Here is a 24,274-nt window from a genome sequence, read left to right as displayed (position 1 = left end):
TCCCATCCTTCACCACCCTGATCCGAGCCGGCCGTTCATAGTCGAGGTGGACGTCTCTAGCACAGGAATCGCAGCCGTTGAGTCACAACGCCAGGCCCGGCTAATAAAATGTTTCCGTGCGCGTACTTCTCCCGAAAACTATTGCCCACAGAGCGCAACTACAATGTAGAGGACCGTGAGATACTAGCCGTGAAGGTGGCTTTCGAGGAATGGTGGCACTGGCTGGAGGGTGCTCGGCATCCTTTCACCGTCCTAACCGATCACAAGAACCTCGAGTATTGAATAAACGCATGAATACATGCCAGGCACGGTGGGCCATGTTCTTCACACGTTTCCAGTTCACCATGACCTACAGTTGCTGTATACCGGGAGGCCAACCAGGAAGCACCTGCAGAACCCATCATCTCTGAGGTCCGCATTCTTGTTCCAGTTCAGTGGGACATCATGATGGAAATCTCCCAGGCCAACAAGCAGTCCCCTCCTCTGGTAGATTGCCCTCCTGTGAAAACTTACATACCTGAGGACCTACGCACAGCCCTTTTGTTGTGTTTGCCGACCTTGACCTTGACCTGTTGTTTACGAGATTGTACAATAAAGCTGCAAATGGATCATCAGCCTTATGATGTGTCATTACATATGCATCCAGACACTAGAGGGGATTAGCAATAGTGATAGTAGTGTAGTTTCTGTAGGGAAAAATCTGGATGACTTATGCAGAGTTAGTAACCCTCCACCTCTGGGGGAGCCCTCGCAGCAGCGCAAAATGGTGATGGCTCAGTGGCATAGTTGCAAAGCCAAAGCTAATGCTAGCTCCTTACTCACAGGAGCACCACTCCTCTCCGCTTCACATATCTAACAGTTTTGTTCTCCTCAGTGAAGCACCCGCTGAGAAACCTGAAAGAGCTCTGGTAATAGGAAACTCCATCTTAAGGCATGTGAAATTAGCTTGGCCTTTAGGCGCTCAAGCAGCACTGGTTAGGTGTATTCCAGGAGCCAGGGATGCCTGACATAGGTAATATTAGGGTCTTAGAAAAGGGCAAAGGTCTAAGGTAGTTTTTTTTTTTTGCAACACCCTAGATATTGTAGCTCCACTTAAAAAGAAAGTAAGAGAAAAACTACCAGCCTGATACAATGTAAACATGCAAACTTTAAAACAATCAGCTAGGAAATTAGAATGTAAATGGTGTCAAACTAAATTACCAGTATTTTGATTAGCATGGAAGGAAAACCTTCATTGCTACAAAAAATCTTTTAGTGCTGCTAGATCAATGTATATCTTCAGCATAAATGAAGATTTTATTATTTTTTTTACCAGGCATAAAAACACTGTCAAAAAGTGTACACTATCTATTTGTAGCAATAATGACTTCATAAATTATTATTTTAATGGAAATATCTATAACATCAGGCAGAAAATTCAGACCATAAATTTAATACCAAACAATTTGATATATAATGCTGTATGTTTCATGCAGCTATATGTTTCAGCTAAGTCGGATGTGAGTCACCAGCTTAATAAGATTGATGATTGTGTGAAGGACATTAGAGTGGATGCTTACCAACTTCCTCCTGCTTAACTCTGAAAAGACAGAAGTCCTTTTACTAAGATCACAGGGAGCCAGAAGTAAGCTTTCTGAATACAGAGTAACTTATTTTAATGCATTACTGTCTGGATATTCTAGTAGGAGCACAAACAAGCTCCAGTTAGTCCAGAACACAGCAGCTAGAGTCCTAACTAGAACCAGAAGATATGAACATATCACCCCTGTCTTATCCTCATTGCTTTCTCTCCCAGTCAAGTTTTGCATTGATTATAACTACTAACTTAATGGTCATGTGCCACAGTACCTGAGTGATCTTTTGTTTTTTTTTTAATGATCTGTCATTCTTACTTTGATCAAAATGAGCAGGCTATTTGTTAGTTCCTCAAGTACAAAAAGCTACAGCATTGGGAAAAGCTTTTTCTTACAGAGCCCCACAGTTATGGACCAGCCTTCCAATTAGTTTTTGGGACTCAGACAGTCTTTGTTTAAATCCGGGCTAAAAACACATTTGTTTAATTTAGCTTTTTATAAATAGATTTTCTTAGTTAAAGGGGCAGATCTGGAGGGTTCATGGACATAGATTGTTTGGTGAACTGAAACGTCTGGATGCTGTCGGCTTACCAGCCCCACAAGTTGCTCAGGTTTGCAGACTGTGGAGTGGTGGGACGGTTTACATCCCAGCCCTCATGTCTGTGTAACCTTCTGGCTCTAGCCTTTTAGTAATGCTGTCATTGCTAGTCTTGCTGGAGTCTCTGTCTGCACTTTGTACATAATTTACATTGTCCATGACCTGATTACAATTATACATAACAATTCTCTCTCTCTCTCTCTCTCTCTCTCTCTCTCTCTCTCTCTCTCTCTCTCTCTCTCTCTCTCTCTCTCCCACTCTCTTTCTCTCTCTCTCTTTCGAGCTATATATGCCACTTCCAAGCTCTCAGTGTTCAGAGTTCCTAGTCTGATTGTCTCTTCTTACAGAGCTACTTCGCAATCCTGACGTTCTACCCCTGGTTGAAGTCTCGTCACCCGATGTGCACACTGCCGGGGATTAATCTGCATGATCAGGCAGTGACTCATGGGATTGTTGTGGATGGGGCCGCCTGGCTCTTTATCAACAATCATTTGAATACTGGGAAAGAATTAGTGTTGGGTCCATGGTGAACTCAGAGATTGTGCTGACACATTAGTTACTCAGGAGATCTCGGTTGCACTACTATAAACTGTTGAAGAATTGACATCATTTAGATTTACATTATTTACTGTCCAGTGTCACCCAAATGAGGATGGATTCCATTCTGAGCCTGGTTCCCCTCAAGGTTTCTTCATCATATCATTTCAGGTTTTTCCTTGCCGCCATTGCCTCCTGCTTGCTCATTAGGGATAGGGATAGATATATATAGTATTTTACATTTTAGAATCTATATTTTTAAATTAAGTTTAAGCTTTAAATATATTTTGATATATTATATATTGATTTATTTATTTTTCTCCTTATTTTTTTCTTCTGATTATATTAATTTTATATTAATTAACTTTTTTCCTCTTTATTTCTGTAAAGCTGCTTTGAGACAATGAATTGTTAAAATTGCTATACAAATAAATTGAGTTTGAATTTGAATTTGACTTTTCACAATCTTTAAATGTAAATTTGAATTTGCTACATGGATGTCATTTTTTGGTCTCCTGTTCTGTGTGTATCCCACTGCAGTGAGTCACAGAGTACTCAATGTTCGTTACAGTTCAAAATGAAGCTTAAACATAAGTCTTTATGATAAGTTACATGCATTTATCAATAGTTTCCACATTCTCAATACATCATACAGTGGAGAAAACTGCAATAAATGTAGACTGAAGTGTGGATCGGTTTTTATTGATTCACACGAAAACATTGAATAACCTCAGCTTTTAAAATTCTCGAATACTGTATTATTATTATTATTATTATTATTATTATTATTATTATTATTATTATTATTATTATTATTATTGTTGTTGTTGTTGTTGTTATTTATTTTCTCGCTCAAGCTTAACTGGCAAGATAACTTTTTGAATCTCATGTTTACATAATATTATAAAACTATTCAATATAAATTCAAACATTTTTCTTTTTTAAAACTTCTATGCAACCCAGTGATATAGAAGGTAGTGGTACCACCTCACAACTCCTGGGTTCCTGGAGTTGCAAATGTATTGGTGACTCCAAATTGCCCCTAGGTATAAATTGGTATGTAATGCTTTGAAATGGACTGGCATCCCATTCAGGGTGTATTTCCACCTCACATCTAGTGTTCCCAGGATAGTCTTCAGATCCAATGTGAACCTGATGTTTACTGAAGATGAATTAATATAGACTTAAACAACAATAGATGAGCACTGCACTGAAACAAAGGTTAATATAAAGAGTAATATAATACAAAAATTCAAGATTAAAAGTGCACTTAAACACACATGCACATTCACACCTACGGCTCTTGTTTTTCTTTCATTTATCCCTGATGCTACTCAAAGAACAGTCATTCATACAATTCAGCACAGGCTTGTAGATCCTTATCACTCATTTATTTCCTAATTCTTAGATTTTTTTTATCCTATTAGTCCTATTAGTCTAGCCTGCTAGCCTAGTTTTTTACATCCTCTCACACCAATTATCTTTGTTGAATGCCCTAAAACACCATGTCACTTGTATGTCTGTCTTTGAGTGCAGGTGAGGATACGTTCGAGTTGTACAGAGTTGTGTAGAAGCATGACCCACGACATGGATCAACGTGTCAGGACCGTTTCCCACGTACCAGTGATGAATCGAGAGGTTCAGTAGACTTTTTGCCTTAATGAATGGTCATGGTGGAACTACTCTTTATAGACAACTGGAATGTATTCTGGGAGCATCCTAGGCTATACTATGCTGATATCCTGCACCCCAGCTTAAATAATTTGGAGATATAATTGATAACAATGCAAACAATGCTTTAGAACTCACATTCATGGACTTACTAAACTCAATTGGGCTTATACAAAACATCACTCATCTTAATCATCTAGATTTATTACACCTGGAGTAAATGTCACTGATATAGATCATACCTCATTGAAGATATCACAGACCATAGATACCTCATACTGCACACTACCTGTAGAATAGATAAGCCGTGTCACACCACATTATCAACTTGGTAGAACTATTATTCCAACCACTAAAGATAGATTCACAAATAACTTGCCTGACCTGTCTCACCTTCTTACTATACCCCTAAATGCAAACAATCTAGATGAAATGACGAACAGCAAAGGCACTATTTTCACTAGCACATTAAATGCTTTTGCCCCCATTCAATTAAAGGAGGTTAGAGACAAAACACCTGCACCATGATATAATAGTCATATTCACGCCCTCAAGATAGCAACCCGTAACCTCAAGCAAAAGTAAATTATAGGTTTTTAGAGGTTTTTAGAATTGCAGGCAAGGACAGTATGTTCAGCAAAGACAAGCTCTAAAAGCTGCAAGGGCTGAACACCTGAGAAACTCATAGAAAATAATCAAAAGAATCCCAGGTTTTTATTTAGCACAGTGGCTAGATTAACAACAACAACAAAAAAAAACAGATATCTGAAAAGTGCATTCCATCACAGTTTAGTAGTGAAAACTTAACAAAATAGTAGATGTTAAACCCCTTACTGCATTTTGTGATCCAGTCTCAGCTAAAGCTCTAGATTCACAATTACAGTGCTTTACAAGTACAGGACAGGAGAGCTAGATAAACTTATTACTACAGCTAAATTAACAACATTTTTTTAGATCCCATTCCAACTAAATTATTGAAAGAAGTGTTACATATAGCTGGTAAGCCTCTTCTCAATATTATTAACTTTTTTATTATTAATATTATAAACCTTCAAGTTGGCAGTTATTAATCTCCTCATTAAAAAATCCTAATTTAAATCCTAATGCACTATCAAATTACAGACCCATTTCTAACCTTCCGCTTATGTTAAAATATTATGATAAATATTAGGGTATATATTAATATTATTATATATTAAATAATATATTAAATATTTTGTTTATAACCCATATGATGATGGGTTCCCCTTTGAGTCTGGTTCCTCTCAAGGTTTCTTCCTTACCATCTAAGGTAGTTTTTCCTTGCCATTGCTGCCTGAGTCACCTCAAACTTGCTCATTATGGGATAAATACATACACTTGGTGAATTAAATATGTCTAATATTAATCTTGAATTTTGTATTCTATTAATATTTATATTATTCTTTATATTAACCGTTTGTTCTATGTTTATGTTCTGTAAAGCTGCTTTGAGACAATGTCAATTGTAAAACACGCTATACAAATAAACTTGAATTGAATTGAATTGAAATTGAATTGGTACTCTCCTCAGAAGTGGTCAAACAACAAGGATAACTCCAAAAGCAAGACATGTTTGCTGGGGTCAGAAGGGAGCCCACGGTAACTTATAAGCAACTAAAGGTTTCTTTTACTTTGGCTAATGTTAATGTTTTTGTGAGTCTGCCATGAAGTGAACACTGAACAACCTTGGTGTGCATGGCTGAGTTGCAAGGAGAAAGCCACTACTCTCGAAAAGAACATTGCTGCCCTTGAAGTTTGCTAGAGATAATGTGGACAAGCCAGAGGACTATTGGACAAAATAATTTGTGGGAACATGAGACAGAAATAAAACTTTTTGGTTAAGATGAGAAGCGTTATTTTTAAAGAAACATCTGTCCATGAACTGAATCTCAAGAGAAAATGCGTCATACACCAAGACAATGATCACAAGCACTCAAGAATGATTAAAGAGGAACAAAGATAGTGTTTTGGAATGTCCTGACCTTAATCCAAAGGAAAATTGTGGGAGGACCTGAAGCAAGCAGTTTATGTGAGGACACCCACCAAAATATCAGTGTCAAAGCTGTTCTGTTTTGTGGAATGGAATAAAATTTCTCTAGGCCATTGTGCGTGACTGATCAAAAGTAACTGGAAACTTTACTTGCAGTTATTGCTGCACAAGCAATAAAAAATCAAAGGTTCAAATAGTTTTGCAAGTCAAAGATATGTAATGCTGGATCATTTTTCTCAATAATTAAATGAAGAAGTATAATATGTTCAGCTCATTTGTTTGATTGCATTCACTTTGTTTACTTTTAGGATTTGTGTATAAAGTATGCATATTTATGTAGAAATATAGGAATTTCTAAAAGTTTCACAAACTTTCAGCTGACACTGTATATCAGAAACAGGTGAAATATCTAAATTGTTTAGGTTAACATAGTGTGTTAAAGATATAAAAGACTTGATGACCTGTAATTGTCTATTGTTATATTGAAATATTACTTATCGGTCCAAAACCAGTACACAAAAGCTTTCACAATTCAACTTCGACTTAGATGGATGGGTTAATGATGTATTAATGATGTATTACTACTAGCTTGACAGTGAAAGACCTGGGTATTATATTAGATGCAACCTATCTTTCGAAAATCATATCGCCCATATTACAAAAACACCCTTCTTCCACCTTAGAAATATTGCCAAGCTAAGAAACATCATATCTGTGTCTGATGTCAATGTATTTTAACTGTGGTCAACTAAGCTTTGAGTGCTTGTACTGATTTATGATCAAATTCAGATGGCTTCACTATAAATTATCTGTTAATTCTGTAGTATAAATCTGTTGAGCAGTAGTGCACTATGGGCCATTTCTGTATTTCATGTTGGCATACAGAACACTGTAAAGAATTTACATAAACTGAGCAATCAACTAAGCTCAGGTCAGGTTAAAGACTCTGCACTCTGCCAAGTTACCTCCAAGTTCCATAACTTTCTCTGCTTTAGAGGTGCTATATCTCTGCTGAACTTGCTGTAACAAAATATTCTATGGATCAAACTAAATATAACATAGTATAAACTCTCTTGGCTTCACAAACTTAGCATAAGCATTACAATTAGATTGATAGAGAGCTGTAGGTTTCATTTCAAAAACACATGGTGCTTATGCAAAGTTTTTGCTAAATTAAAACTCAAATAAGCTAACTAAAGTAAGAATTTTATACCAAACATTATCAATGCAATTAGATTTGTCAGGAAATAACAACATGCCAGTTATTTGATACAAACAATATTCTTACTATAATTACATTTGGCGAATATGTTAACATAAATATCTGATTATTATATTAATTTTTATATGAAATAATGATTGGTATAATATACTTGACTTGAGCAGAGAGTTATTGATGAATGAAGGAATACTGAATTACATTATGTTGGTACCAATAATTTACCATTCCTGCAGAACCTAAAATGCTCAAAAACATGATTTAGCCTTTGAATTGATAAACACTCTCTTTGTGTTTTACATTTTGATTAAATGTAAAATGTTGTTTTACATTTTACACTTTTTATAAAAAACATAAAAAGGACATATTTACTTCATTTATAAAATCTATTAAAAATAATAATACAGTTAATTACATTAAGCTGTAATACAGGCATTAAGCAAACAATTAATCACTTGTGTGTGCTATTATGTTTGCAACTCTGTGATTGTGAAACTGTAATAATGCTTAATTCAATTTTAGTTGCTTGTAATGAAAAGAGTAATTTCATTATTAAGGGAAATATATTAAAATACCATACATTTATGTACAAATTTTAGCAATATATTTGGTCCAAAAACTGCTTTACAGAAAACTCAAAATTGACTGTAACGTGACATATTATCTAAACTCAGTTTATCTTTAAGAATTACAGATTTTCATCACATTTTAATTATGAATGCAATTCAATTCACTTAAATTTAGTTTTATTTGTTTAGTGCTTTAACAATTGACATTGTGACAAAACAGCCTTAAAAAGATTATAGGAATCTAAAAATGTAGAAAATAAATGGTAAAGTTTAAAGTGGTAATTTATAACTATTCCTAATAAATGAGCCAGTGGCAAAAAACTATACTCAAAAAGAAATCCATCCTCATCTGGGTGACATTGGAGAGTGTGATTATAATTTCCTTTCTGTGTATAGCCAAGTGAAGTTAATATGAATATCAGTGTATTTTTTTTTAATTCATTATAGATTTAACATACAGTATATTCCTTCTTGCTGAAGCCAGAAAACATTCACTGATGGATACCTGAGAGCAAAACTGCAGTAACATCAGTTCAAAGCTGTCGCCATGGTCAATAAGTGGTTCTATGCATATCAGTCCCATGTATTTCTAGGCCATCCACATGAAAATATATATTTCATAAACTACACAGAAAAAAATGCTTTTTGTTAATAACATACTCTGTGGATACTGTATTCATAACAATTGTACAAATACTTTTTAGAGGTGTGAGAAAAAAATGCTCATTACTTTTTTATTTTTTCATTGAAAGTTTTCATCATTTTACTTACATTTTTAAAACAAATTATAATTAAATAATAGTCCCTTTACAGTAGCTAACCTTAGACAGAAAAGTGTTCTATTAAAGAAAACAAATAATTATTTATTTTAGTTTTATTTACTGCATTCACATACTGATGTGGATGATGATCTATCAAACAGAAGTACAGTAGGCCACATTTTCATTTGCAGTGATAAATATGTATTTTTTTTACAAAATGCTACCAGGAAAATTCACAATCTTTTTATAAAATCTGTCTTTTTTAGTACTATAACATTAATATTGTAAAATTTACGCCTAATATGTCTATATTCTATGAGCATAGTATTGCTACTCCAACAACAAAATATAATTACAGTACTTTATATTTACACACAATATGTATCTGAAAACTAGAATTGATAACAAGGTGCAGCAAAAAAAGAAAAAAGAAAAAAAAACATCACATTTTTAAAAGTGAAGAAAGAAAACAATTTTTGATTATTTTATTTAAATATGTAATTGTAATCCTATTTAACATTTACAAAGGGAAATTGATTAAAACACAGAGAGGGAGAATTTTCAACATTGTTTATATGTATTAAGATGAAAATTCTGATTAAATACATTAAATAATTCTCATTTTGTTAATCTGTTGGATTTTTGTGCAATTGTCTGCACCAGTAGAATATCAGCAGAAATGCAGAAAGAATATTTTCCACTGCAGCTTAGCGGTTTGCACTTTCATGTGATGATAGCCACAAAGTGTTGCTTGCGATTGCCTCATTTGACAGCACAGAATCAGGAAATGCTCAGTGCCAGGTAACCATCTGAGACACTACAGTATGTACGTGGAGGGCTTCACCACCCACACATCTCTCATCTCTGCATAGTTCCTCACTATAAAACTTTTTTCATACTAAGATTTTCCACTTGCTGTCTATAAACTGAAATACCAAAATATACAAATAAAAGCTGCAAATTGCTTAAACAATGATATGATACTGCAAAAACTATCAAAAACAATATAAAGACATTAGCTTTACATTCTACATTCTCCAACTTTAACATGCTATAAGCTATTACTAATTTCTAGTCTAAGTAGGGAAAATAATATGGTGCTAGTAACAATAAAACTATGTTTAATCTATATACTATCCCAAAATGTCTAAGCTGAAAATGTCATGAGCTTAAAATAATGTTAACATTTGAAAAAATGTGATCTCTGAGACTTTAACTTTGTTGGTGACAGATGGGTTGGTTTGACTATTTAAGAAATTGCTGATATCCTGGGATTTTCACACACATACACACACCACTCTCTGAGTTTAGAGAGTAACACAGAATGGTCTGACAAAAATCCAGTGATTGGTGGTTCTGTAAGTTCAAACACCTTGTAGATGTGAAAGATCGGAGGAGAATGATCAGACTGGTCTCAGCTGAACACTTTACCAAAAGGTGAGCAGAAAAGAATCTCAGGATGCACTATAAATCAAACATTGAGGTGAATAGGTTAAAACAGAAGCTATCTGCCAAGACAAGAATCTGAGTACAGATTCATTAGTACAGATTCAGAGAAATTGGATAGAAAATAAAGTCACAGACATCACACTTTTTTTTCTCATTCTGATATTTGATGTGAACATTAACTGAAGCTCTTGACCTTAACTTATCAAGATGTTGACCTATAACATGTGCAGCCTAGTGCAACAGTATGAGACAAACAGACAATACAGAGCAATATAAGATAATACACAAAGTACACAGAGTACATACAGCATACTGTATTTTAAAGTACATTGTGCAACAATTGTGAGTATATACAACAGCAGTTAAATGAGGTATTGAAATGTAGTGTGCAAAAAACAGCAATGTACGATATTCATTTTATAGGATGATATTTAAGCTTGCTTAGCTGAATGTTTTGTCATGTGTTTTGTCATTTTTAAATGAATTTTGAAAAAAATTCCACCAACTTCCAAATTTCACTTCAAATCCTCAGTGTTATATAGTTTAATATATGTAATCTGTCTGTCTAACAACTGTGTTTTCTAACTCTTACATCAATCTGTAGTTTTCATACTTAAATCTATTCATGTTTCTGCCTATGCAAGAATTCTGTAAACTCATACAAGTTTACTCACAATGTCTTACATGAATATCCTATTAAACATTTAAAACTTTCTTTATAACTTATGTATGAAACCTTGGTGTTTCAATTAGTTAAAATTATTCTCGGATGAACAATCAGGGGTTAGACATAAAAAAAATTAATAGCGACACAAATACATGAAATGCTCCCAATCTATTAAGTCTGTTTAGATCTACTGTATATAGTATATTCAATTATTGTCTCCTGCCATTGTATGATAATGGGAAGATAATGGGATGTGGTAGCCTAGTGGTTAAGGTGTTGGACTACCAATTGGAAGGTTGTGTGTTCGATTCCTATGTCCACCAAACTGCCACTGCTGGGTCCCTGAGCAAGGCCCTTAACCCTCTGCGGTTTGAGGGTATTTTTGGGCCTGGAGAAGTTTTGACATACCCTGATATTTGTGCTTTTTTCAGTTGTAAAGTCTAATATCACTGTAATCAGCACAAACTGGACTACAATAATATGTGCAGCATGTATGTACATGATTGTGTTTTTGAGAAAACAATGTTTATGCATGGTTAGTGAAAAATGAAACATTATAAATCACTTGAATAAGGCCATAAAACACACACAGAACGTCGGTTCACAGGACTTGAGAACTGGATCTTGTATCCTAGTGTTTTTGCTTCAAAATTATGTGAAAATCATCTTGTTTACTCGCTCACAGAAAACAATATATTGATTTAAATTTTCTAAGACACTTTTTGTTTGTAAAGGGTATATGCGAGTAGGCGTCAACTATCATGCATATTAATGTAATTCACACCTGAGAAGACAAAGGCCCGCATAATGAGCTGCATAATGAGCCTTACAGGTAAGTGTGTGACTGAGAGAGGAGTTACAAGAATGTGGAGATTACAAGAAGAAGGAGTTAAAAGAATGTGAAGACAAAATAAATGTGTATATTTTGTGTTTGTAGTTTATTTAGAATATTTAACTATAGTGCAAACAGTGCCAGACAAGAGATAAGTACTAAAAAAAATAATCCTAAAATCCACATAAAGTGCATGTGTGCCAGACAAGAGACCGAGCAAACAGACACTATACTACAAGACAGATGCTTAAAATAAATAATAAAGTAAAATATGTATGCAAGTAACAATATTGTATATGACCAATACAATATGGCTCTGTTAAAATCTTTAATGGAATCTTTTTTAATCTGTAATGGAATCTGTTAAAACTTGGTGCTTCTTACAGCATTGTTTGGGGCGTTGATCTTGTTTGCATAGCCCGCGTCAGGTAATTTCCATATGAATGGCGCGCGCGATAGGTGGGATCACATTAGCGCTAATGAGGTCGAGCCAGAAAAACTGTACCTCTCTTTACTTACATACAGATTACACAAAAAGACAATATTTGCTTTCGATTTTAATTATTAATCATTTAAAAGTAGACATTTCAGGCTTTCATTAGACATATGTATCATGTTCGTGTGATAAATATTGGCGGAGTTATCAGTTCATATTTGTAACGTGTTTCAGGAAGATGGTCAAGGAGACAGAGATGTCTGAATGCACACCCTGGTTATTTTCTTTATTTGCCAAAAGCACAGCGTTTTGTTGTTATTATGAAGGCAGTCAAATAAAAGTAGACACTTCACAGTTTCGAATGATGTATTACATGTATGTGTATGATTATGAATGACGGAGTATTTTAAGTGGATTTCACGTTGAAGAGGAAAAAAGCGCCAAAAACGCGCCGGCGCGCCTGTCGACCCCAGAGGGTTAACCCTCAATTGCTCAGTTGTATAAAAATGAGATAAAAATGTAAGTTGATCTGGCTAAGGGCATCTGCTAATTGCTCTCTCTCTCTCTCTCTCTCTCTCTCTCTCTCTCTCTCTCTCTCTCTCTCTCTCTCTCTCTATATATATATATATATATATATATAATTTTATATATATATATATATATATATATATATATATATATATATATATAATAAAGAAAAGAGCAAGAATAATAACAAGACTGGTTTCAGCCAGTCACCATAACCACATCTCCAGTTCCAGTCCACAATTTCAGTTATGTTTGATTTTTAGATGAATTGAGTCTTATTTCTGTTAAATAATTTCTACTTCTAATTTGGCAACTGCTTATTGATTGAATTTCTCTTGATTGCTTATTTCAATCATACAATTTAACAAATAAATATAAAACAAATTGAAAAACTTTTTCCTTGTTCTTTGTTCATTTCGACAGAAATTATCATTTTTATGAGAAAAAAGTATATTTGGGTGATTTAACATCTATTTCAGGGAACTTGAACAGGTTTTCCTTTATTGGTAAAGTCTTTAAAGTGAAAAAGAGACAGGAATTTTTTTTTGTTTTGTTACGATTAACAATATATGCATGTTGGTGATTGAAACTGAGGCAATTATTCCTCTTATTGTGCTTTATTTCTTGCTTATTTTTAATTAAATTATGATTTAATGAATTATTCTAACAAATAATTAACAAATTGTGATTTAGTTAATTATCTAAATAATTATAATTTAATCCTGAGCTTGGGTTTCATGGGTTCTCCCATACCTGTATAGGTATCCTCCAAGTTCTGTTTTCTTTGACACTATCTTAAAACATGCTGGTACAAGTGGACTGTAAAATGTGACATGTAAATGTGAGATGCCCTGTGAAGAACACATCATGTTACATGCATCATGTTATACTTTTTAGAGATATACTGGAAAATAATATTTTAAAATTGTTTTTAAAAGCGTCCTGATTTTTGTATCAACAAAAGAACAATAAATATTAGAATGACATAATGTAATAAAGGTGAAAATGAAAAAAGTGCATTTTATACAGATGAGCAATAAATCATTTACAAGACACACCTCATTATATGAGCTAACTACCATAGATAAGTAGCCTGCTTCAGTAATGAATCTATAAACTTTAAACCCAAAATATCTCATGACATATATATAAACACACACAAACAGTTTTTTCCACTAAGGAAACCTGCAACAGTGCAGCACAAGCGGGCTTGTTTTCTTGTGCATGTCTTTAAATAGAAGCCATGGTTAGGCGTGCAGGCAGAGAAAATAATTATACATATTACACAAGTATGTATGTGTGTATACTTTAGAATAGCTCTCTCTCTCTCTCTCTCTCTCTCTCTCTCTCTCTCTCTCTCTCTCTCTCTCTCTCTCTCTCTCTCTCTCTATCTCGCTCTCTCTCAAGTTTAAAACAGTGAATGACTTGGCTTTACATCAAAGGACCCAGCAAGTATCTGCATTAATGGGGCCTTTTGTTTCCTTCCATAGCAATCAGCAGGCCTCTGCCTTAACTGCCATGGTTTTGAATGGTAAAAAAGCTCAAATTCAAGCTCATGTCATTTTAAAGCAATTAAAAGAAATCACACCTTTTATTTATATGGAATCAATAAAAAAAGAATTTAAGTTGCAAACCAACATAAATCATACAAAGATATTTTGCAACAGCTAGAAAATATATTACTTCCTATATGAGGCATTTCTTTAGATCTGGCCCAAGAACATTTTATAAATAAAAAACAAATATACTAAAGTATCTTGAAAAATTTACAAAGAACATACTCTCAGATCCTGAAACCACTCACTCACTCTCACTCATTTTCTACCGCTTTATCTGAATCCTGAAACCAAAAAATGAAAAAATAAGTTTTTATTTTAGTTTCATTTATGTTTTACAAAGTTGGGAAAAACAAAAACATTACAACAGGAGGAAGCCTTTTCCATAAACAAAACAGCTTTGTGCTTAAGACTTTTGTCCAAGTTATGCCTCAGAATTGCTCAGTTGAATCTTGAGTTCCAGGTAAATCAACCGCTGAAGCACAAGGTAGCGGAATAAACCTTTTACTGACTGTCACAGCTTAAAGATTTACTAATTACTAGCTATTTTTTAAAAATCTTTGGTTTCTTTTCATTCATGTCCAAACAATTTTTAGATCAATGATATGCAGAAAAAAGGTTCCTTGAATTTACTTGAATTCAAATGTGTACATGAATTCCACACAATTAAAGTGACATAATAACACATCCCATTGTTTCTGAACATGATGTGACATGATCACGCATATTCAAGGACCTGAAATATGATCACAATCTGCAATTCATCACTATGAATTGATAAAATTGCAATAGTGTAATTGCTGTACAATTGGTTATGCTAATTTAGTAATATAGTGGGGGAAATAAGTATTCAACATGTCAACATCTTTTTAGCAATTCATATAAAACAATAAACATTGGTATTAATTTAACAAATCTATACAGAAAGAAATCACAATATTACAATTCATAAAAAGTTGTATGTAATAAAGTGGAATGACACATGAAAAAGTTTTGAACATAACAAGAAAAAGTAGTACACCTAAGCAAGGAAAGGCAGTACCTGATTTCATGTAGTAGCATTTGTGCAAATTAAAATCAGCCAAGTTAGTGCATGTTGATAGGTTTGAAAAAGACTTATTCACTTTTTAACACAAGAATACAAACATTTCATGATGGGTAGTAGCAAAGAGCTCTCCCAAGACCTATGCAACAAGATTGTTCTTCTACATAACAATGGCACTGGTTCCCGCAAATTACAAACAAGCTTCAACATGCCTTTTCTTCAATAATGGAGCCTCCTGCCATGATCCTGCAAGGAGGTAGTTGGGGTGGAGTGTATTGCCTTTATGTCTTTCTGGAAATCTTGCAAGGAGTTCCTATGCATTACCAGTTAATGGTGGAGTGATTTCCCTTCCACTTGTGGATAATGGCCCCAAATGTGCTTAAAGGATCAATTAGGAGTTGCAAATTCCATTGGTAACCAGTGCTACAATCTTGACATGCACTACCTATTAACTTAACAAGTTATTTACATGCACTAACCTAGCTGATTCTAATGAATACAGGTAGGTGGTAGAACTACTTCATGAAATCTTATTTCACCTACTGTATAGGAATTTCTTCCTGTCCAGGGCAAAATCCTCAAAAGATTTTTTTAATTGATTACTCTCACTCTACATTTAATCTAGTAGATTCAAAAGTAATTTACATTAAATTGAGTATAATCAATGAAGTCACACTTTGATATATAATTTTATTTTCTAAAATATGAATAACCAAATATTCCCAGTGCACTCTTACTGGTCTGCAGAGAACTAGCATTTGGATGTTTTCTTGATAGTGTCAGTACGAAAACATGAGATGAGATGAATGCAAGTGCAGGTTGGTGTAGTTAATGAAGTAATAGTAATAGAATAATGCAAACATTAGGCAAACACACACACAGGTCAAGTGATCAGCAAACAGGATATCAGAGCAAAACAATGTACATAGGAATACAAAACACTCAAAATCCTTGGTATACATAGAACACAAGGGAAACTGAACATATCCTTTGCAACTAGGACAAATACTTTGTAAATTGAGTGTGTAATGGATAAATTTAGTGACTGAACATGGAAGTGCAAGTCTTTTGTGGGAAGTGGACTCCAGTATTGCCATGTTTATATGTTGCAATACATAGTGGGAAGTGTAGTTTGTGAGGACCTGACATAGACACCAAGCATTTTTTAAGTAACCCTAGATACGTCTGTCTGCTAAATACTGTACATACTGTATTTCCCCCCCCAGAGACCTACATTCATTCATTATCTGAATCATTTGTTGTGACGATCTTAAACAGGCTTTCAGGTGGAAATTGCCAGTTGTGAACAACTCTAGGGTATGATGGACATAATGTAACGCAAGAATATAAACATTATTCTCAAACACTATTTACAGCTTACATTATGTAAGCTGTGAAGCCAGTATGTGGGTCTATGTGAATAAAAGTCTTGAGATTTTTAATACATTTTTACTATGACACTAGTAGTTCTGAGGTAATTTCCCAAAATCAACTTTGTCATTTCACTGTAATAACTGTCTTTAATTAATACGTCTTTCTCAAAAACTTTCATCACTAACATAGTATACTCGTTACCACAATAAGTAACCTGACATTTGTGTCAAATGACACAATGAAATGAAATAAAATATCTTACAAAAAATGTTTTATTTTTGTGAAACCAATGTACACATTTGAAATAAGTAAATTCAAAGATATTTTCATGTAGCATTTGTACTTGGTCATTGTTTTACACATTGGCAAAGCATTTGTTAAATTTACTTGCTACAAATGTTTCACATGAACAAAATGATGTACATTAGCTGAATATTAACTTAACTGCTAAGCTAATTTTGTACAGCAACTGTAACTTGATGACATACATTCAAAGTACTCGGATAAAATTTAACTAGTCAGCCAATGCCAGGACCGATTCCGGTTTGCCAGGACCGGTAGTAATGTTAACCACTGCAATATACCATATTCTCTAATTTTTGAAACTTGCAATTTTGTTTCTATTTTTAGCACAACTGCTTTCTTTAGACATTTTTAACAATTTAACTGCATGTCTAATTTATGGTAAAGTGTGTTTTTAAAAAACATCTTAATGCACTAAGGTGTTAATATAGAACATTATTTAGGCCTGCTACTAAATATGCAGAGATTTTTACTAGGTTCATCTACTTTTAGAGGTTTGATGTTCATTCTTTAAAATAATGTATTATGAAGAAATAAATTATAAAATGCTATGTTAAAGTTTGGGCTATTATTTCTGCTATGCAGTCTGTTCATGTATACTTTAAGAAGAATATTTAGGAACTTCAGGGATTCTGTCTCTTTGGGAAGAGAGCATTCAGATATAAGGTATACTAAACAATCCTGTTACTGTACCTAAGTGTTCATGTCTGTGACCACAGCATTTTCCCTTATTCATTTTATTTCAAAAAAGTATTTTATTTAAAAGTCTATAGAATGCAAAATGGTCATTTCTTTCTTTCATTATTGCTTATTGGAGTGCTTTGTTATTTGTTAAGATTAAGGTCTAATAATGGTAACTTGTTTTAAATATTTTACAGGTTGCCATTCACTATCAATGCACAGTGAACAATGCATGTGTCTATGGTAGTCTACACAGACTGAACACAATTTCAAAAATAATCAAAAACCATCAATGAAACATAAGAAAGTGTACATTTTGACCAATTACTTGCTATAACAACAGCAATAACATTGGTAACAAACTTTTTGTGGCAAAACTTCTAATCAGTGATAACAGAAAAACAAATAAGAAAACAAACTGGGTAGTCTGAAACCAACCTATTTTTCTTGTGAGTTTTCATTTCCATTGTATAAATTTCACCTTCAAAAGTGAAAACCTTCAAATAGCAGCAATTTTAAGCAGTTAGACAAACTGTCATTGTTCATATTCAAGGAATTAGCTTATCCCTATCAAATATGAATAACACCATCATTATCTTTTTACATGATAAATTGATTAAATTAGTTACTGTCACTTCTTTAAGTAATGTGATTTATCTTTAAAGTGATTGTGGGCAGAATAAAGGCAACAGTGAAATTCTCAATTTTCTGAACTACAAAGGACCATTTAAGCATAAACACTCCAAATTATCATACATTTTGGCTTATCACTGGCCACCACAAATCTTTCTAGGCATGTTGTGTATTAGGTGCATTTTTATTTTATTTTATTTTGAGCTTGAATGCATATATAAAAAAGTGAATATAATGTGACCAGAGTTATTTAGAATCTTGTGCAGGAACATGAATTTATCTATTAAATCTATTGAATGTATTATCAGCACCATATTAATAATTTATTAATGCAGATGGAATTTTTGGTACCATTAAAGTAATGTGGTATGACTATGGGATTCAAATTTCAGATATACAGACCAATGACTCACACTGTATAATACAATACAAATTATAGGCTCAGAATAATAATACATGTTTGTAAAATATTTAATTCCACAATTACAGATTCCTGAAAAATGTCACTATTATAGTTACAGTTGGATTTGGATTAAGAATCTGATTCAGATTCAATTTTTGGAAAATAAAAAAGTTTTTTTCACCAGGCTGCCAACTATGGATCTTATAGTCTGCAATATTGCACAGCTGTATGTAGATACTTTCTGTAAGTATATGTACTTTAAATATCACTTTCACTGTTTACTAAATCTATGGAGTAACACACTAGAATGTCTAGACTCCCCATGATAGATGTTCACTAGATGTTCAGAAGAGTAACACGAATGATGACGTTTAAGGGTCAGAGTTATGCTAACGTTGAGTATAAATTAAATTGAGATTCAACATCAACACAGTGACATGTAGGAAACTTTCTGCAGCATTTTAAAAACCATAACATTTCTACACTGTTGTTATATTATTGTCACAAATAATCTGTGAATATTGGAGAGGTGTGCTGTTTCCATCATAGTTTCAAGCACCACTGAATTGGACTTGGAGCCTTGACTATTAAATGTACAACTCCAACCTTCATTTCAGATTGATTGGAATATTATAATGTGTTTTACTGTGTAGAAGTTTGAAACAATAACCATTCAATTAAACTCAACAAGCAGTTTTTAGCAGTCTTGGGTTTATTTAGCATTGTTAAAAGCGCCCAAAGAACACACTGAGCTGAGAGGTGAGTTTAAAATGTATTCCAGCATTTAACTAATAAAATATATATATTTTTTATTAAACGCCTCACGAACGTTATTTTCTTCTAATTTATTTTTCAGAATTAAGTAATGTCCCTTTAAGACCGGAAACCTTGGCTGAAACTCTATTGTCCAACCCCCAACAGTCATTGAAAGTGTCAATCAGCGCGTGGTGCCCTTTGATGTTCGCGCTACACGACTTGTCTTCTGCTCAAAAGCAATATTTGTTGCAGGCCGTGACTGCATTACTTTTCATCGCTCCGAGGTCCTGCGTATTATTTCTGTTATCTCTTAGAAAGTTCGAGTACTTGAATTGTGAGAAAAATCACAAAAGTTTATTTTTTTTTGACAAGAAAGTGGAAGCGTCTTTTGTTTTGTTTTGTTTTGTTTTTACAAAGAAAAAATGCCGCAGCTCAACAGCGGAGGGGGGGATGATCTCGGGGCCAACGACGAAATGATTGCCTTCAAAGATGAGGGAGAACAAGACGAAAAAATCCAAGAGAACGCGTTTACCGAGCGGGACCTGGCCGACCTGAAATCCTCACTGGTGAATGAATCGGAGATCAGTCAAAACTCGCACCCGCCGGTACTATTTTGTCTCGTGTTTTACTTGACCTCATGTTGTTAACTCTTTACTTCATGTTTGGAGGCTACACGTCGTACCACAAGGCTTTTCTTTTGCTACTGCTGTTGTGAACGTATTTCCTACTAGGTTGAATGTTGCAATAAGCACCAGTGGTCCATTTGAGTATAATAGTCTAAACTTTATTCCATTCAGTTGAATTGTTTGAATGCGTGCAGGTGGTTAGGACAGGACAGCAGGAGGAGCAGAGAGTGTACGAGGACAAACACAGGGAACACCTCGAACATCTTGACGACGGTGAGTCTAATCAGTCTAGAAAGTAGAAACTAACCCCGAAGAAAGCTTGACATAACGGAAATAATATCTATCACCATCTATCTGCGTAATTCTATCCTTTCGTGTAACTGCACTTATGTGCGCATTGATTTTGACGGTATTTACACGTAAGTAAAGTCGAAAAGCTTTTTTTTTTTTTTTACTGCATATTGCTATGATATGTAAAGAATAACAGTCGACAGAAAGTGTTATGATATGAACATAATCCAGGGCCTGGAGAGAAGTGCATTTCACTAAAACCATATATTAACGATTTATAGTTAAATTTAATCTTATGGGACGTCCAGGCTGATCATTATAAACAGACACGTTAATAAATTTACAGTCTTTCTGTCACCAGCATCTTGTTTGTCTCTGTTAAAGTTAACAAGACAAAAACGCAGCTCGTGTCACCGTGAAACCGGAAAGCATCAACTCCTCTTGTCCTGAAAAACATCCCATGGCCAAACACTGAGCGAGTTAACATTTATGCACTTAATCATAAACGTAAACAAACGTCTCTTAACAGAAAGCTTCACCACGTCAAAGAAAAAGACAAACATTCAGCTTTACTATAAACATTTTCCCTCATCAGCATCTTCTAACATAATGTTTCGCCAAATAATCACACCTTACCTTTCACATGTACCTTTCGTTAAATTACAATACGCTGTTTAAAACGGTGTATACATTATTAAATTATACAGACTTAGATCATGTGTTGTGTCGATCTCACGTGTCCCTCTGATTGAGCTGTTGCTATAGAAACGTGTAAGTACATTAATATAAACCTGTTGTTTACTTAGTGTCAAAACTAGTGCTGTTAAAGAATATTACGAGTCTTCTAATTAGAGAATTGAGCCTCAGTGTGGTGTAATTTAAGATGCATATTAGTAAGCACGTTATGCATTTTAGAAAGTTAATTAGTAAGTTAATTAAGAAGTTACTAATAGTTTCTAAAGTTTGATAGTAGGCCAGGATACTTTCCGGACCTGTTAATGCGTTTTATACCACACATGGGATACTATTACTGTAAAAGAAGTTAAATATGCATTAAATCATTTTTCTGACTGAAATAATTGACTTTATAATTATAAATTATTGACTTCTGATGAAATATAAAGATGGCTATTTTATTTTTTAATTGATTGTGCACGTATTTCTCCATATGTCCCAGCTTTCTTTCTTTCTTTCTTTCTTTCTTTCTTTCTTTCTTTCTTTCTTTCTTTCTTTCTTTCTTTCTTTCTTTCTTTCTTTCTTTCTTTTTTAACATTTCACCTTTCATATTTTAGTAACAAAGCCACAAGATGGAGGGATGTACAAAGCATCACCATATTCTGGATACCCGTTCCTGATGTTACCAGATCCCTATCATCCAAATGGACAAGTGTCACCATCTGTAAGTTTTATATTGTCTTTCCTTATTACACTCTTAACTAATTATTTTGGAGTGTGTAGTCAAGCACAGTTCACATACATCTGACTGGCGAGACCCTCCTTCAAAATGTTTCTTGATTCATTTAATATTTTCTCAACACTGTATTTTAAAATGATACATTTTCATTTAAAGACATGGCTTAGAAAAATAAATATAAAATACTAATGAAATATTAATAATGTATTATTTATTGATGTGTTGCAACTACATATACAGTGGAGTCTGAGTGAAAATCTGGAATTGAAAATCTGGGATTGTTTATTTAGATGTAACAGATATTTTATGAATTTTGAAAATTCAGAAAAAAAGAAACTCAATAGTCAAGAGGTTTCACATTTCCTTTATTTGTTTCTAGATCACATTTTAAATTTGTGATATTGACCAGATATTGTTCAGATATTCTGAAACACGTGTAGATTTGGTTATCATGGTTTATACAAACTCAGTGCCAGTTTGAGTGCATGCTGAATATTAAGAAATTAAATGTAAATATGCCTTAGATTGTACTTTTCAGAATCAGAAAGGTCTTTATTGCCAATTATGTTTTCATACGAGGAATTTGTTCTAGTACAGGAGCTCCACAGAATGGCAATGATAAGAAATTAACACATATAATAAAGACAGTTGTATGTACAGTGGAAAAATGTGCAAATTGAAATATGTATGTGCAAATTGAAATATAAATAAGTATGTGTAAACAGTGTAAGAATAGGGTTTGTTCTGTGTATGTTAAGTGTTCATCAGATGTGTGTTAAGTGTTCATCAAATGGATTGCCTGAGGGAAGAAACTGTTCCTATGTCTGGTCGTTTTGGTGCTCAGGGCTCACAGGTTGTTCCTGATATAATTTGCATTAAAAACCTTGAAAAAGAATGCCAAACAGAATCACATATATTAGCATTGTTCACTTTATCTATATATCTATATAAATAACTAATGTCTCTCTCTCTCTCTCTCTCTCTCACACACACACACACACACACACACACACACACACACACACACACACACACACACACACACACACACACACACACGCACACACACACACACACTTGCTAGTTTAGGGTCTCCCCTTCTTTTTCTTTTTAAACTTAGTTTCTCAAGTAAAAATGTAAAAATATGGTTTATTTAGTCAGCTTTTGGTGTGGCGTTGTACTGGAAATTTACGCATAAATTTGTGCTAGAAAAATACATTTTAATTCTATTGTTTCTAATTAGTTTTTGCTAAGGGTATGTTTTCCAAAATTATGTTGAAGTGTAGTTCTTCTAATTGCACTAAATGAACAAGCATTTGGTCATTTTTAATTTCATAACATTTTTAGTATTCATGTACTATTTAAATTATCTTTCACGTTGTGTTCACAATCACAATATTATGTTTGGGTTTACACTGGGATTCCTCATATTTGTACTATTTTCTTATTGCCACTAAGCTAAATTGGATATTATGGGATGAGTTTCTTGTTTGTTGTCATTCATTTATTCATTACAATCCCAAAGTGAAAGAGTACAAAAAGCACTAAAATCACAGGAATGTTTGTCAACAATAGATAAGACAAGATCAGCAACAAGTGTAAACCTGTCTGTTACAAGCATATGAAAATCATTAATAAAAAAGCAAGTTACATCACTAAAATTAGTTAATTGAAGAGTGTGTAGAAACTAAAGTTTAGTTATATAGACTAGATTTGCATTTAAGCTTTTCTCAGCTTGGGGTTGACAATAAAACATAATTAGTCTGACATAGATAATATTGGGGATTAACAGAAATTTGTTTTTAATGGAGATTACTAGTGCTGAACCAACTGGTTGTCCTAATGAAGATGTTCATCATTGTTTTATGCAGTGGCTTTCCTCTAACACAAACTATTTTGGTCACTAAGCTGTAGATACTGTATTTTATTAGGGAATTTCATATTTTCATTTTAATACATGGAATGTGATTTTTCTCATTTTATTAGCATTTCAATTGTATTTCCTAATTATGTACACTGTATTGAAAATATAGATTGTTGAACATTCCATTTTATATTTTGTCCCACATTTGCTGTTATGATAATCAACAGTCTTATGGGAAGGATTATTACTAGATTTGGGAGCATGGTTGTGAAATTTGTTCCACAAAAACATAAGTGAGGTGAAGAGGCCTACTACATAGCCTTCCTAATCATTTAGCACTTCCAAAAGTGTTAAGTGGGGATGTCACAATAAGTGGGCTTATTGCAGGATACTCGTTATTCCACTATCTTTAGGGATTGCCATTTTGGAACTTGTTTTGTCTGGGTCTGTTCCAATGAAGGTAATTATTAATGCTG

The 24,274-nt window shown here is 33.7% G+C and overlaps 1 protein-coding gene across 23 annotated transcripts in view; it reads left to right on the top strand.

Moving 5' to 3' along the window:
* The first annotated feature begins 19,778 nt into the window (after window positions 1-19,778).
* Window positions 19,779-24,274, top strand: part of tcf7 (transcription factor 7) — a 65,061-nt gene continuing 60,565 nt past the window's right edge. For 9 of the 23 annotated variants that reach the window (XR_007138968.1, XR_007138967.1, XM_047805587.1 and 6 more), the window contains exons 1-3: window positions 19,780-20,208; window positions 20,424-20,502; window positions 21,813-21,919. Coding sequence is in view for 18 of the 23 variants with exons in the window: in XM_047805587.1 (XP_047661543.1) it covers window positions 20,026-20,208; window positions 20,424-20,502; window positions 21,813-21,919 (369 nt within the window). In the remaining 5 variants the exon portion in view is untranslated. Of the gene's footprint in view, window positions 20,209-20,423; window positions 20,503-21,812; window positions 21,920-24,274 lie in introns of all 23 variants that reach the window. The other 14 variants (XR_003441477.2, XM_027152828.2, XM_027152826.2 and 11 more) reach the window with 5 other exon arrangements.

This window comes from Tachysurus fulvidraco, chromosome 21 (assembly GCF_022655615.1).
Source record: "Tachysurus fulvidraco isolate hzauxx_2018 chromosome 21, HZAU_PFXX_2.0, whole genome shotgun sequence".
In the NCBI taxonomy this organism is placed as follows: Eukaryota; Metazoa; Chordata; class Actinopteri; order Siluriformes; family Bagridae; genus Tachysurus; species Tachysurus fulvidraco.
The sequence above is the reverse complement of the archived record's forward strand: the minus strand, read 5'-3'. Positions and strand labels throughout refer to the sequence as shown.